This window comes from Pieris napi, chromosome 18 (assembly GCF_905475465.1).
Source record: "Pieris napi chromosome 18, ilPieNapi1.2, whole genome shotgun sequence".
NCBI lineage: Eukaryota > Metazoa > Arthropoda > Insecta > Lepidoptera > Pieridae > Pieris > Pieris napi.
In genome coordinates, this window is record NC_062251.1 from 10647552 (window position 1) to 10663330 (window position 15779).

At 35.9% G+C, this 15779-nt stretch overlaps 1 protein-coding gene across 2 annotated transcripts in view; it reads left to right on the forward strand.

The window, feature by feature from the left end:
- Positions 1-15779, forward strand: part of LOC125058673 — a 58860-nt gene that overhangs the window by 27542 nt on the left and 15539 nt on the right. For both annotated transcript variants that reach the window (XM_047662789.1, XM_047662790.1), the window contains 22 exons: positions 823-927; positions 1638-1749; positions 2480-2648; positions 2724-3204; positions 3609-3713; positions 4424-4535; positions 5266-5434; positions 5510-5990; positions 6395-6499; positions 7210-7321; positions 8052-8220; positions 8296-8776; positions 9181-9285; positions 9996-10107; positions 10838-11006; positions 11082-11562; positions 11967-12071; positions 12782-12893; positions 13624-13792; positions 13868-14348; positions 14753-14857; positions 15568-15679. In XM_047662789.1, coding sequence (XP_047518745.1) covers positions 823-927; positions 1638-1749; positions 2480-2648; positions 2724-3204; positions 3609-3713; positions 4424-4535; positions 5266-5434; positions 5510-5990; positions 6395-6499; positions 7210-7321; positions 8052-8220; positions 8296-8776; positions 9181-9285; positions 9996-10107; positions 10838-11006; positions 11082-11562; positions 11967-12071; positions 12782-12893; positions 13624-13792; positions 13868-14348; positions 14753-14857; positions 15568-15679 — 4552 coding nt within the window. The remainder of the gene's footprint in view (positions 1-822; positions 928-1637; positions 1750-2479; positions 2649-2723; positions 3205-3608; positions 3714-4423; positions 4536-5265; positions 5435-5509; positions 5991-6394; positions 6500-7209; positions 7322-8051; positions 8221-8295; positions 8777-9180; positions 9286-9995; positions 10108-10837; positions 11007-11081; positions 11563-11966; positions 12072-12781; positions 12894-13623; positions 13793-13867; positions 14349-14752; positions 14858-15567; positions 15680-15779) is intronic.

Sequence of the window (15779 nt, forward strand, 5' to 3'; positions counted from 1 at the left end):
CCCCAAAAAAGAATTACTAACTTTAGATAGTCTAGTACGGGGAAATTGCAGCCTGCGTTTGTTCCGTGTATTAACATTGTGCGTATGTTCTATTCTAGTAAACTTATCACTATTTTTGTATACATACATAATATTTTCATAAATATATTGCGAGGGAAAGGTAAGTATATTAATTTCCTTGAATTTATCTCTAAGAGATTCCCTACATTTTAAATTATAGATTGCACGAATAGCCCTCTTCTGCAGGATGAAAATAGTTTCGACATCAGCAGCATGACCCCATAATAATAAGCCATAAGTCATTAAGCTATGAAAGTAACTAAAATAAACAAGTCTAGCTGTATCGACATCAGTTAGTGAGCGAATTTTTTTAACCGCATAGGCTGCAGAACTAAGTCTCTTCGCCAATCCGTTAATATGAGGGGACCACTGAAGTTTTGAATCCATGGTGATTCCGAGAAATACAGTTGTATCATCCAGATTCAATTCCTCACCGTTTATAATTGGTCTAGTATCCATAACCCTTGCATTTTTTGCACAAAATTTAATGCATTTTGTCTTTTTTGCATTAAGTAGAAGGTTATTCATACTAAACCAATGGACAATCGAAGACAGAGCATCGTCAAAATTTGTTATTTGTCGTTTGATTTTAAAAATCAAGGACGTGTCATCAGCAAACAAAACTATCTGATGTTTTCTCTCTACCATGAAAGGTAGATCATTTATATAAACAAGAAAGAGGAAAGGGCCAAGAATTGAGCCCTGTGGTACCCCCATATCTACTGCCGACCCAGAGGACCTCTTGCCTGTCGTTGTTCACAGATGTAACGGCACTTCGTAATCGTTGTGAGACGATGCCTTCTAGGGCTTGTTCCTCGTTCGAGTCGGACCGTCCACAAATAACGAGGCACACTGATGTCGTTGACGGTACGTCCTAAATTTTCTAAAGGTATAATTATAGATTTTAAAACCAATTTCCTTTGGGAAGACGTAGGAAGGATCCTACAAAAAAATGTGTCTCAATTTTGTTAGGGAACAAATGTTTGTTGTTGCACATAAATATATATTTACCCGTCTATGTGCTAAGGTAATGAATAAATTGTATGTATTGCTAAAAAATAATATGGACTTGTATAGAAAAACACCTTTTGTATGGCAATCAAAGTTTATAATAATTTACCAAAACATTCAAAGATATTCCTACTACTTAGAGTTTATAAAAATCGACACAATACTCTATTTTTGGAAAAAAAATTTATTATTTTATCAATTATTATTTGGGTGCAACATTATAATTAAAATTAATTTCATTAAAGTGATAAAATAATAAGAATTTACTATAATATATGACTCTTAATGTAATATTCATTTATATTTTGCAGAAATGTATACATTATACTTACAGACTAAGCCAATACAATAATATCGAGAAAATTAAAATAGAATATAATAAAGTTTATAAAACACAAAATATACACAATATCGCTAATGTGAATTAACTCTGCGAACATATATATACGTCGATACTCGATAGTGTCGGAGACAGCATTCAGTAGGCGGCAACGTCTTGGATAACGGGGGAATTTATAACTTTTATTTGTAACATATTCTTGCAAATAAATTATTATTATTATTAGGTCTGGCTTCATCACGCGACGACATAGATTCTATATCAGAATGGTATCGCACTCCGCGAATACTGGAAGAGCCGGACTGCTGCGAATATATGTTGCCTCGGGACTTTATGAGGTAGGCTGTTCAGATGTACAAACTAAACTATCTTATCGTAACGTTATATGTGAGAATACGTCAACCGCCTTTGTAATAACACTGATCTAAAGGATTCTATTGAAGTTTTGCCGTAATACATAGTTTTTTCGTATAATATATATAAAAATTAAATTATATTATCATAGGATAACATGCATAACTGGTAACATTTCCGCCATAGGTTTTACTAGACGAATGTTTGTTGCACAATTTATTGATTAAATATATAAATTATATCATATAAAGAAAAAACTGTTTGACCGGATTGAAGTTATGTATTATTATAAATTTACAACTATTTAACATAATTTTAAATTTATCTAAAATCTAAAATCTTTTAGTCGATACCAACTCCGGGGTAATAAATACAGATAAGGCAACTTTCTCTACAGCTGTGATACTTTTTGACATCCAACATCTTTTGTCTTCAGTCACCGTGACCACGCACGCTGTAAAGCACGCGAAACGTCGGATAAATTTAAAATTATGTTAAATAGTTGTAAATTTATAATAATACATAACTTCAATCCGGTCAAACAGTTTTTTCTTTAAATGTGTAAAGGTTATGTAAATCAAAGACAATACAATTATATCATAGCTAAACAAATAAAGAATTTTGAATTTTTCTTTTTAATTTTGATTGTATTCTATTGTAAAATATTTATATTTTAGTTCAGTAAGGACAAAATTGTATGTTTTTTAAAAACAGTATGCGCACGGGGTCAATTGCACATTCTCGAACATCGTCAATGGGGGTGGACGACGGCGGTGACAGAGACGTGGGTGACATACCTGACGGCTATTTGCCCATGGGTCCGCCGCACTTGTCCTCATCTGCCTCCGTTTGTAGCGGGACGCCTTCTACGGATCTTAAAGATGTAATTATTATAATTGAATAACAATTACAAAGTCTGTTTTGGGTACACAATTTACTGTTGCTATTGTCATTCCAGCCAACGATCGCCCGAACTCCGCCAACCCATTCAGACATACCAAAATCGAAACCAGTCGACGAATACGTCTACATGTCCCCCCGCAACGCCGGTTATGTAGAGATGAAGCCCGGCGAGATGTTCACTCCCATCCCCTCGATCAACCCCATCTCCTCCCCGATGAACTCCCTGACCCCCCCGGACGGGTACATGGAGATGAGCTATCGCTCTCGCACTCGCCCCATAGCTATAACGAATCGGCCGTCCTATTCCTCCCCCGATTCAGAGAAGGCTCTCCACGGATCGCAGACCATTTTCACCTTTTGCCCCGACTCCCCCCCTGAAATCGAGCACGCGTTGAGCACCGTGAGGGAGATTTCGGAGGAGGGGAGAGACGGAAGAGAAGGACGAGTCGAAGTCTCCTCTTCGCCTCAGTACGTGACGTTGGCGAGGCCCGATTGCCTCAACAATAATAAGACTGCCAGGATTGATGAAAACAGAGGTATGTCTTCTCATATATAGGTGTAGAAGAATTATGATCTACCAAAATGGTAGAAAAGGTGGTTTTTGCATTGCATGCATTCCTTAATTTCATTTATTAAATACACCATATAGAAAAAGATCGTGAAGATCTTTTGTTGAAGAATATATTCTTGATTTTCTAGTTTTAATGCCATATTCTTGAAATAAATTCTATTTATTCGGTTTAAGTATGCCAATAAAGTCGGAAACACACTTACGTGTCGTGGCGTGTGGTGACGCGCCAGAAACATATTGGTTTCATACATTTAATATGATTAGAAACATATTTGCATGTTGTGTCGTGTCGCAACACGTTATGTCTAATCATATTAAAATATGCTTCTGGCGCGTCGTTGTTGACCTCTTGCCTGTCGTTGTTCACAGATGTAACGGCACTTCGTAATCGTTGTGAGACGATGCCTTCTAGGGCTTGTTCCTCGTTCGAGTCGGACCGTCCACAAATAACGAGGCACACTGATGTCGTTGACGGTACGTCCTAAATTTTCTAAAGGTATAATTATAGATTTTAAAACCAATTTCCTTTGGGAAGACGTAGGAAGGATCCTACAAAAAAATGTGTCTCAATTTTGTTAGGGAACAAATGTTTGTTGTTGCACATAAATATATATTTACCCGTCTATGTGCTAAGGTAATGAATAAATTGTATGTATTGCTAAAAAATAATATGGACTTGTATAGAAAAACACCTTTTGTATGGCAATCAAAGTTTATAATAATTTACCAAAACATTCAAAGATATTCCTACTACTTAGAGTTTATAAAAATCGACACAATACTCTATTTTTGGAAAAAAAATTTATTATTTTATCAATTATTATTTGGGTGCAACATTATAATTAAAATTAATTTCATTAAAGTGATAAAATAATAAGAATTTACTATAATATATGACTCTTAATGTAATATTCATTTATATTTTGCAGAAATGTATACATTATACTTACAGACTAAGCCAATACAATAATATCGAGAAAATTAAAATAGAATATAATAAAGTTTATAAAACACAAAATATACACAATATCGCTAATGTGAATTAACTCTGCGAACATATATATACGTCGATACTCGATAGTGTCGGAGACAGCATTCAGTAGGCGGCAACGTCTTGGATAACGGGGGAATTTATAACTTTTATTTGTAACATATTCTTGCAAATAAATTATTATTATTATTAGGTCTGGCTTCATCACGCGACGACATAGATTCTATATCAGAATGGTATCGCACTCCGCGAATACTGGAAGAGCCGGACTGCTGCGAATATATTTTGCCTCGGGACTTTATGAGGTAGGCTGTTCAGATGTACAAACTAAACTATCTTATCGTAACGTTATATGTGAGAATACGTCAACCGCCTTTGTAATAACACTGATCTAAAGGATTCTATTGAAGTTTTGCCGTAATACATAGTTTTTTCGTATAATATATATAAAAATTAAATTATATTATCATAGGATAACATGCATAACTGGTAACATTTCCGCCATAGGTTTTACTAGACGAATGTTTGTTGCACAATTTATTGATTAAATATATAAATTATATCATATAAAGAAAAAACTGTTTGACCGGATTGAAGTTATGTATTATTATAAATTTACAACTATTTAACATAATTTTAAATTTATCTAAAATCTAAAATCTTTTAGTCGATACCAACTCCGGGGTAATAAATACAGATAAGGCAACTTTCTCTACAGCTGTGATACTTTTTGACATCCAACATCTTTTGTCTTCAGTCACCGTGACCACGCACGCTGTAAAGCACGCGAAACGTCGGATAAATTTAAAATTATGTTAAATAGTTGTAAATTTATAATAATACATAACTTCAATCCGGTCAAACAGTTTTTTCTTTAAATGTGTAAAGGTTATGTAAATCAAAGACAATACAATTATATCATAGCTAAACAAATAAAGAATTTTGAATTTTTCTTTTTAATTTTGATTGTATTCTATTGTAAAATATTTATATTTTAGTTCAGTAAGGACAAAATTGTATGTTTTTTAAAAACAGTATGCGCACGGGGTCAATTGCACATTCTCGAACATCGTCAATGGGGGTGGACGACGGCGGTGACAGAGACGTGGGTGACATACCTGACGGCTATTTGCCCATGGGTCCGCCGCACTTGTCCTCATCTGCCTCCGTTTGTAGCGGGACGCCTTCTACGGATCTTAAAGATGTAATTATTATAATTGAATAACAATTACAAAGTCTGTTTTGGGTACACAATTTACTGTTGCTATTGTCATTCCAGCCAACGATCGCCCGAACTCCGCCAACCCATTCAGACATACCAAAATCGAAACCAGTCGACGAATACGTCTACATGTCCCCCCGCAACGCCGGTTATGTAGAGATGAAGCCCGGCGAGATGTTCACTCCCATCCCCTCGATCAACCCCATCTCCTCCCCGATGAACTCCCTGACCCCCCCGGACGGGTACATGGAGATGAGCTATCGCTCTCGCACTCGCCCCATAGCTATAACGAATCGGCCGTCCTATTCCTCCCCCGATTCAGAGAAGGCTCTCCACGGATCGCAGACCATTTTCACCTTTTGCCCCGACTCCCCCCCTGAAATCGAGCACGCGTTGAGCACCGTGAGGGAGATTTCGGAGGAGGGGAGAGACGGAAGAGAAGGACGAGTCGAAGTCTCCTCTTCGCCTCAGTACGTGACGTTGGCGAGGCCCGATTGCCTCAACAATAATAAGACTGCCAGGATTGATGAAAACAGAGGTATGTCTTCTCATATATAGGTGTAGAAGAATTATGATCTACCAAAATGGTAGAAAAGGTGGTTTTTGCATTGCATGCATTCCTTAATTTCATTTATTAAATACACCATATAGAAAAAGATCGTGAAGATCTTTTGTTGAAGAATATATTCTTGATTTTCTAGTTTTAATGCCATATTCTTGAAATAAATTCTATTTATTCGGTTTAAGTATGCCAATAAAGTCGGAAACACACTTACGTGTCGTGGCGTGTGGTGACGCGCCAGAAACATATTGGTTTCATACATTTAATATGATTAGAAACATATTTGCATGTTGTGTCGTGTCGCAACACGTTATGTCTAATCATATTAAAATATGCTTCTGGCGCGTCGTTGTTGACCTCTTGCCTGTCGTTGTTCACAGATGTAACGGCACTTCGTAATCGTTGTGAGACGATGCCTTCTAGGGCTTGTTCCTCGTTCGAGTCGGACCGTCCACAAATAACGAGGCACACTGATGTCGTTGACGGTACGTCCTAAATTTTCTAAAGGTATAATTATAGATTTTAAAACCAATTTCCTTTGGGAAGACGTAGGAAGGATCCTACAAAAAAATGTGTCTCAATTTTGTTAGGGAACAAATGTTTGTTGTTGCACATAAATATATATTTACCCGTCTATGTGCTAAGGTAATGAATAAATTGTATGTATTGCTAAAAAATAATATGGACTTGTATAGAAAAACACCTTTTGTATGGCAATCAAAGTTTATAATAATTTACCAAAACATTCAAAGATATTCCTACTACTTAGAGTTTATAAAAATCGACACAATACTCTATTTTTGGAAAAAAAATTTATTATTTTATCAATTATTATTTGGGTGCAACATTATAATTAAAATTAATTTCATTAAAGTGATAAAATAATAAGAATTTACTATAATATATGACTCTTAATGTAATATTCATTTATATTTTGCAGAAATGTATACATTATACTTACAGACTAAGCCAATACAATAATATCGAGAAAATTAAAATAGAATATAATAAAGTTTATAAAACACAAAATATACACAATATCGCTAATGTGAATTAACTCTGCGAACATATATATACGTCGATACTCGATAGTGTCGGAGACAGCATTCAGTAGGCGGCAACGTCTTGGATAACGGGGGAATTTATAACTTTTATTTGTAACATATTCTTGCAAATAAATTATTATTATTATTAGGTCTGGCTTCATCACGCGACGACATAGATTCTATATCAGAATGGTATCGCACTCCGCGAATACTGGAAGAGCCGGACTGCTGCGAATATATGTTGCCTCGGGACTTTATGAGGTAGGCTGTTCAGATGTACAAACTAAACTATCTTATCGTAACGTTATATGTGAGAATACGTCAACCGCCTTTGTAATAACACTGATCTAAAGGATTCTATTGAAGTTTTGCCGTAATACATAGTTTTTTCGTATAATATATATAAAAATTAAATTATATTATCATAGGATAACATGCATAACTGGTAACATTTCCGCCATAGGTTTTACTAGACGAATGTTTGTTGCACAATTTATTGATTAAATATATAAATTATATCATATAAAGAAAAAACTGTTTGACCGGATTGAAGTTATGTATTATTATAAATTTACAACTATTTAACATAATTTTAAATTTATCTAAAATCTAAAATCTTTTAGTCGATACCAACTCCGGGGTAATAAATACAGATAAGGCAACTTTCTCTACAGCTGTGATACTTTTTGACATCCAACATCTTTTGTCTTCAGTCACCGTGACCACGCACGCTGTAAAGCACGCGAAACGTCGGATAAATTTAAAATTATGTTAAATAGTTGTAAATTTATAATAATACATAACTTCAATCCGGTCAAACAGTTTTTTCTTTAAATGTGTAAAGGTTATGTAAATCAAAGACAATACAATTATATCATAGCTAAACAAATAAAGAATTTTGAATTTTTCTTTTTAATTTTGATTGTATTCTATTGTAAAATATTTATATTTTAGTTCAGTAAGGACAAAATTGTATGTTTTTTAAAAACAGTATGCGCACGGGGTCAATTGCACATTCTCGAACATCGTCAATGGGGGTGGACGACGGCGGTGACAGAGACGTGGGTGACATACCTGACGGCTATTTGCCCATGGGTCCGCCGCACTTGTCCTCATCTGCCTCCGTTTGTAGCGGGACGCCTTCTACGGATCTTAAAGATGTAATTATTATAATTGAATAACAATTACAAAGTCTGTTTTGGGTACACAATTTACTGTTGCTATTGTCATTCCAGCCAACGATCGCCCGAACTCCGCCAACCCATTCAGACATACCAAAATCGAAACCAGTCGACGAATACGTCTACATGTCCCCCCGCAACGCCGGTTATGTAGAGATGAAGCCCGGCGAGATGTTCACTCCCATCCCCTCGATCAACCCCATCTCCTCCCCGATGAACTCCCTGACCCCCCCGGACGGGTACATGGAGATGAGCTATCGCTCTCGCACTCGCCCCATAGCTATAACGAATCGGCCGTCCTATTCCTCCCCCGATTCAGAGAAGGCTCTCCACGGATCGCAGACCATTTTCACCTTTTGCCCCGACTCCCCCCCTGAAATCGAGCACGCGTTGAGCACCGTGAGGGAGATTTCGGAGGAGGGGAGAGACGGAAGAGAAGGACGAGTCGAAGTCTCCTCTTCGCCTCAGTACGTGACGTTGGCGAGGCCCGATTGCCTCAACAATAATAAGACTGCCAGGATTGATGAAAACAGAGGTATGTCTTCTCATATATAGGTGTAGAAGAATTATGATCTACCAAAATGGTAGAAAAGGTGGTTTTTGCATTGCATGCATTCCTTAATTTCATTTATTAAATACACCATATAGAAAAAGATCGTGAAGATCTTTTGTTGAAGAATATATTCTTGATTTTCTAGTTTTAATGCCATATTCTTGAAATAAATTCTATTTATTCGGTTTAAGTATGCCAATAAAGTCGGAAACACACTTACGTGTCGTGGCGTGTGGTGACGCGCCAGAAACATATTGGTTTCATACATTTAATATGATTAGAAACATATTTGCATGTTGTGTCGTGTCGCAACACGTTATGTCTAATCATATTAAAATATGCTTCTGGCGCGTCGTTGTTGACCTCTTGCCTGTCGTTGTTCACAGATGTAACGGCACTTCGTAATCGTTGTGAGACGATGCCTTCTAGGGCTTGTTCCTCGTTCGAGTCGGACCGTCCACAAATAACGAGGCACACTGATGTCGTTGACGGTACGTCCTAAATTTTCTAAAGGTATAATTATAGATTTTAAAACCAATTTCCTTTGGGAAGACGTAGGAAGGATCCTACAAAAAAATGTGTCTCAATTTTGTTAGGGAACAAATGTTTGTTGTTGCACATAAATATATATTTACCCGTCTATGTGCTAAGGTAATGAATAAATTGTATGTATTGCTAAAAAATAATATGGACTTGTATAGAAAAACACCTTTTGTATGGCAATCAAAGTTTATAATAATTTACCAAAACATTCAAAGATATTCCTACTACTTAGAGTTTATAAAAATCGACACAATACTCTATTTTTGGAAAAAAAATTTATTATTTTATCAATTATTATTTGGGTGCAACATTATAATTAAAATTAATTTCATTAAAGTGATAAAATAATAAGAATTTACTATAATATATGACTCTTAATGTAATATTCATTTATATTTTGCAGAAATGTATACATTATACTTACAGACTAAGCCAATACAATAATATCGAGAAAATTAAAATAGAATATAATAAAGTTTATAAAACACAAAATATACACAATATCGCTAATGTGAATTAACTCTGCGAACATATATATACGTCGATACTCGATAGTGTCGGAGACAGCATTCAGTAGGCGGCAACGTCTTGGATAACGGGGGAATTTATAACTTTTATTTGTAACATATTCTTGCAAATAAATTATTATTATTATTAGGTCTGGCTTCATCACGCGACGACATAGATTCTATATCAGAATGGTATCGCACTCCGCGAATACTGGAAGAGCCGGACTGCTGCGAATATATGTTGCCTCGGGACTTTATGAGGTAGGCTGTTCAGATGTACAAACTAAACTATCTTATCGTAACGTTATATGTGAGAATACGTCAACCGCCTTTGTAATAACACTGATCTAAAGGATTCTATTGAAGTTTTGCCGTAATACATAGTTTTTTCGTATAATATATATAAAAATTAAATTATATTATCATAGGATAACATGCATAACTGGTAACATTTCCGCCATAGGTTTTACTAGACGAATGTTTGTTGCACAATTTATTGATTAAATATATAAATTATATCATATAAAGAAAAAACTGTTTGACCGGATTGAAGTTATGTATTATTATAAATTTACAACTATTTAACATAATTTTAAATTTATCTAAAATCTAAAATCTTTTAGTCGATACCAACTCCGGGGTAATAAATACAGATAAGGCAACTTTCTCTACAGCTGTGATACTTTTTGACATCCAACATCTTTTGTCTTCAGTCACCGTGACCACGCACGCTGTAAAGCACGCGAAACGTCGGATAAATTTAAAATTATGTTAAATAGTTGTAAATTTATAATAATACATAACTTCAATCCGGTCAAACAGTTTTTTCTTTAAATGTGTAAAGGTTATGTAAATCAAAGACAATACAATTATATCATAGCTAAACAAATAAAGAATTTTGAATTTTTCTTTTTAATTTTGATTGTATTCTATTGTAAAATATTTATATTTTAGTTCAGTAAGGACAAAATTGTATGTTTTTTAAAAACAGTATGCGCACGGGGTCAATTGCACATTCTCGAACATCGTCAATGGGGGTGGACGACGGCGGTGACAGAGACGTGGGTGACATACCTGACGGCTATTTGCCCATGGGTCCGCCGCACTTGTCCTCATCTGCCTCCGTTTGTAGCGGGACGCCTTCTACGGATCTTAAAGATGTAATTATTATAATTGAATAACAATTACAAAGTCTGTTTTGGGTACACAATTTACTGTTGCTATTGTCATTCCAGCCAACGATCGCCCGAACTCCGCCAACCCATTCAGACATACCAAAATCGAAACCAGTCGACGAATACGTCTACATGTCCCCCCGCAACGCCGGTTATGTAGAGATGAAGCCCGGCGAGATGTTCACTCCCATCCCCTCGATCAACCCCATCTCCTCCCCGATGAACTCCCTGACCCCCCCGGACGGGTACATGGAGATGAGCTATCGCTCTCGCACTCGCCCCATAGCTATAACGAATCGGCCGTCCTATTCCTCCCCCGATTCAGAGAAGGCTCTCCACGGATCGCAGACCATTTTCACCTTTTGCCCCGACTCCCCCCCTGAAATCGAGCACGCGTTGAGCACCGTGAGGGAGATTTCGGAGGAGGGGAGAGACGGAAGAGAAGGACGAGTCGAAGTCTCCTCTTCGCCTCAGTACGTGACGTTGGCGAGGCCCGATTGCCTCAACAATAATAAGACTGCCAGGATTGATGAAAACAGAGGTATGTCTTCTCATATATAGGTGTAGAAGAATTATGATCTACCAAAATGGTAGAAAAGGTGGTTTTTGCATTGCATGCATTCCTTAATTTCATTTATTAAATACACCATATAGAAAAAGATCGTGAAGATCTTTTGTTGAAGAATATATTCTTGATTTTCTAGTTTTAATGCCATATTCTTGAAATAAATTCTATTTATTCGGTTTAAGTATGCCAATAAAGTCGGAAACACACTTACGTGTCGTGGCGTGTGGTGACGCGCCAGAAACATATTGGTTTCATACATTTAATATGATTAGAAACATATTTGCATGTTGTGTCGTGTCGCAACACGTTATGTCTAATCATATTAAAATATGCTTCTGGCGCGTCGTTGTTGACCTCTTGCCTGTCGTTGTTCACAGATGTAACGGCACTTCGTAATCGTTGTGAGACGATGCCTTCTAGGGCTTGTTCCTCGTTCGAGTCGGACCGTCCACAAATAACGAGGCACACTGATGTCGTTGACGGTACGTCCTAAATTTTCTAAAGGTATAATTATAGATTTTAAAACCAATTTCCTTTGGGAAGACGTAGGAAGGATCCTACAAAAAAATGTGTCTCAATTTTGTTAGGGAACAAATGTTTGTTGTTGCACATAAATATATATTTACCCGTCTATGTGCTAAGGTAATGAATAAATTGTATGTATTGCTAAAAAATAATATGGACTTGTATAGAAAAACACCTTTTGTATGGCAATCAAAGTTTATAATAATTTACCAAAACATTCAAAGATATTCCTACTACTTAGAGTTTATAAAAATCGACACAATACTCTATTTTTGGAAAAAAAAATTATTATTTTATCAATTATTATTTGGGTGCAACATTATAATTAAAATTAATTTCATTAAAGTGATAAAATAATAAGAATTTACTATAATATATGACTCTTAATGTAATATTCATTTATATTTTGCAGAAATGTATACATTATACTTACAGACTAAGCCAATACAATAATATCGAGAAAATTAAAATAGAATATAATAAAGTTTATAAAACACAAAATATACACAATATCGCTAATGTGAATTAACTCTGCGAACATATATATACGTCGATACTCGATAGTGTCGGAGACAGCATTCAGTAGGCGGCAACGTCTTGGATAACGGGGGAATTTATAACTTTTATTTGTAACATATTCTTGCAAATAAATTATTATTATTATTAGGTCTGGCTTCATCACGCGACGACATAGATTCTATATCAGAATGGTATCGCACTCCGCGAATACTGGAAGAGCCGGACTGCTGCGAATATATGTTGCCTCGGGACTTTATGAGGTAGGCTGTTCAGATGTACAAACTAAACTATCTTATCGTAACGTTATATGTGAGAATACGTCAACCGCCTTTGTAATAACACTGATCTAAAGGATTCTATTGAAGTTTTGCCGTAATACATAGTTTTTTCGTATAATATATATAAAAATTAAATTATATTATCATAGGATAACATGCATAACTGGTAACATTTCCGCCATAGGTTTTACTAGACGAATGTTTGTTGCACAATTTATTGATTAAATATATAAATTATATCATATAAAGAAAAAACTGTTTGACCGGATTGAAGTTATGTATTATTATAAATTTACAACTATTTAACATAATTTTAAATTTATCTAAAATCTAAAATCTTTTAGTCGATACCAACTCCGGGGTAATAAATACAGATAAGGCAACTTTCTCTACAGCTGTGATACTTTTTGACATCCAACATCTTTTGTCTTCAGTCACCGTGACCACGCACGCTGTAAAGCACGCGAAACGTCGGATAAATTTAAAATTATGTTAAATAGTTGTAAATTTATAATAATACATAACTTCAATCCGGTCAAACAGTTTTTTCTTTAAATGTGTAAAGGTTATGTAAATCAAAGACAATACAATTATATCATAGCTAAACAAATAAAGAATTTTGAATTTTTCTTTTTAATTTTGATTGTATTCTATTGTAAAATATTTATATTTTAGTTCAGTAAGGACAAAATTGTATGTTTTTTAAAAACAGTATGCGCACGGGGTCAATTGCACATTCTCGAACATCGTCAATGGGGGTGGACGACGGCGGTGACAGAGACGTGGGTGACATACCTGACGGCTATTTGCCCATGGGTCCGCCGCACTTGTCCTCATCTGCCTCCGTTTGTAGCGGGACGCCTTCTACGGATCTTAAAGATGTAATTATTATAATTGAATAACAATTACAAAGTCTGTTTTGGGTACACAATTTACTGTTGCTATTGTCATTCCAGCCAACGATCGCCCGAACTCCGCCAACCCATTCAGACATACCAAAATCGAAACCAGTCGACGAATACGTCTACATGTCCCCCCGCAACGCCGGTTATGTAGAGATGAAGCCCGGCGAGATGTTCACTCCCATCCCCTCGATCAACCCCATCTCCTCCCCGATGAACTCCCTGACCCCCCCGGACGGGTACATGGAGATGAGCTATCGCTCTCGCACTCGCCCCATAGCTATAACGAATCGGCCGTCCTATTCCTCCCCCGATTCAGAGAAGGCTCTCCACGGATCGCAGACCATTTTCACCTTTTGCCCCGACTCCCCCCCTGAAATCGAGCACGCGTTGAGCACCGTGAGGGAGATTTCGGAGGAGGGGAGAGACGGAAGAGAAGGACGAGTCGAAGTCTCCTCTTCGCCTCAGTACGTGACGTTGGCGAGGCCCGATTGCCTCAACAATAATAAGACTGCCAGGATTGATGAAAACAGAGGTATGTCTTCTCATATATAGGTGTAGAAGAATTATGATCTACCAAAATGGTAGAAAAGGTGGTTTTTGCATTGCATGCATTCCTTAATTTCATTTATTAAATACACCATATAGAAAAAGATCGTGAAGATCTTTTGTTGAAGAATATATTCTTGATTTTCTAGTTTTAATGCCATATTCTTGAAATAAATTCTATTTATTCGGTTTAAGTATGCCAATAAAGTCGGAAACACACTTACGTGTCGTGGCGTGTGGTGACGCGCCAGAAACATATTGGTTTCATACATTTAATATGATTAGAAACATATTTGCATGTTGTGTCGTGTCGCAACACGTTATGTCTAATCATATTAAAATATGCTTCTGGCGCGTCGTTGTTGACCTCTTGCCTGTCGTTGTTCACAGATGTAACGGCACTTCGTAATCGTTGTGAGACGATGCCTTCTAGGGCTTGTTCCTCGTTCGAGTCGGACCGTCCACAAATAACGAGGCACACTGATGTCGTTGACGGTACGTCCTAAATTTTCTAAAGGTATAATTATAGATTTTAAAACCAATTTCCTTTGGGAAGACGTAGGAAGGATCCTACAAAAAAATGTGTCTCAATTTTGTTAGGGAACAAATGTTTGTTGTTGCACATAAATATATATTTACCCGTCTATGTGCTAAGGTAATGAATAAATTGTATGTATTGCTAAAAAATAATATGGACTTGTATAGAAAAACACCTTTTGTATGGCAATCAAAGTTTATAATAATTTACCAAAACATTCAAAGATATTCCTACTACTTAGAGTTTATAAAAATCGACACAATACTCTATTTTTGGAAAAAAAATTTATTATTTTATCAATTATTATTTGGGTGCAACATTATAATTAAAATTAATTTCATTAAAGTGATAAAATAATAAGAATTTACTATAATATATGACTCTTAATGTAATATTCATTTATATTTTGCAGAAATGTATACATTATACTTACAGACTAAGCCAATACAATAATATCGAGAAAATTAAAATAGAATATAATAAAGTTTATAAAACACAAAATATACACAATATCGCTAATGTGAATTAACTCTGCGAACATATATATACGTCGATACTCGATAGTGTCGGAGACAGCATTCAGTAGGCGGCAACGTCTTGGATAACGGGGGAATTTATAACTTTTATTTGTAACATATTCTTGCAAATAAATTATTATTATTATTAGGTCTGGCTTCATCACGCGACGACATAGATTCTATATCAGAATGGTATCGCACTCCGCGAATACTGGAAGAGCCGGACTGCTGCGAATATATTTTGCCTCGGGACTTTATGAGGTAGGCTGTTCAGATGTACAAACTAAACTATCTTATCGTAACGTTATATGTGAGAATACGTCAACCGCCTTTGTAATAACACTGATCTAAAGGATTCTAT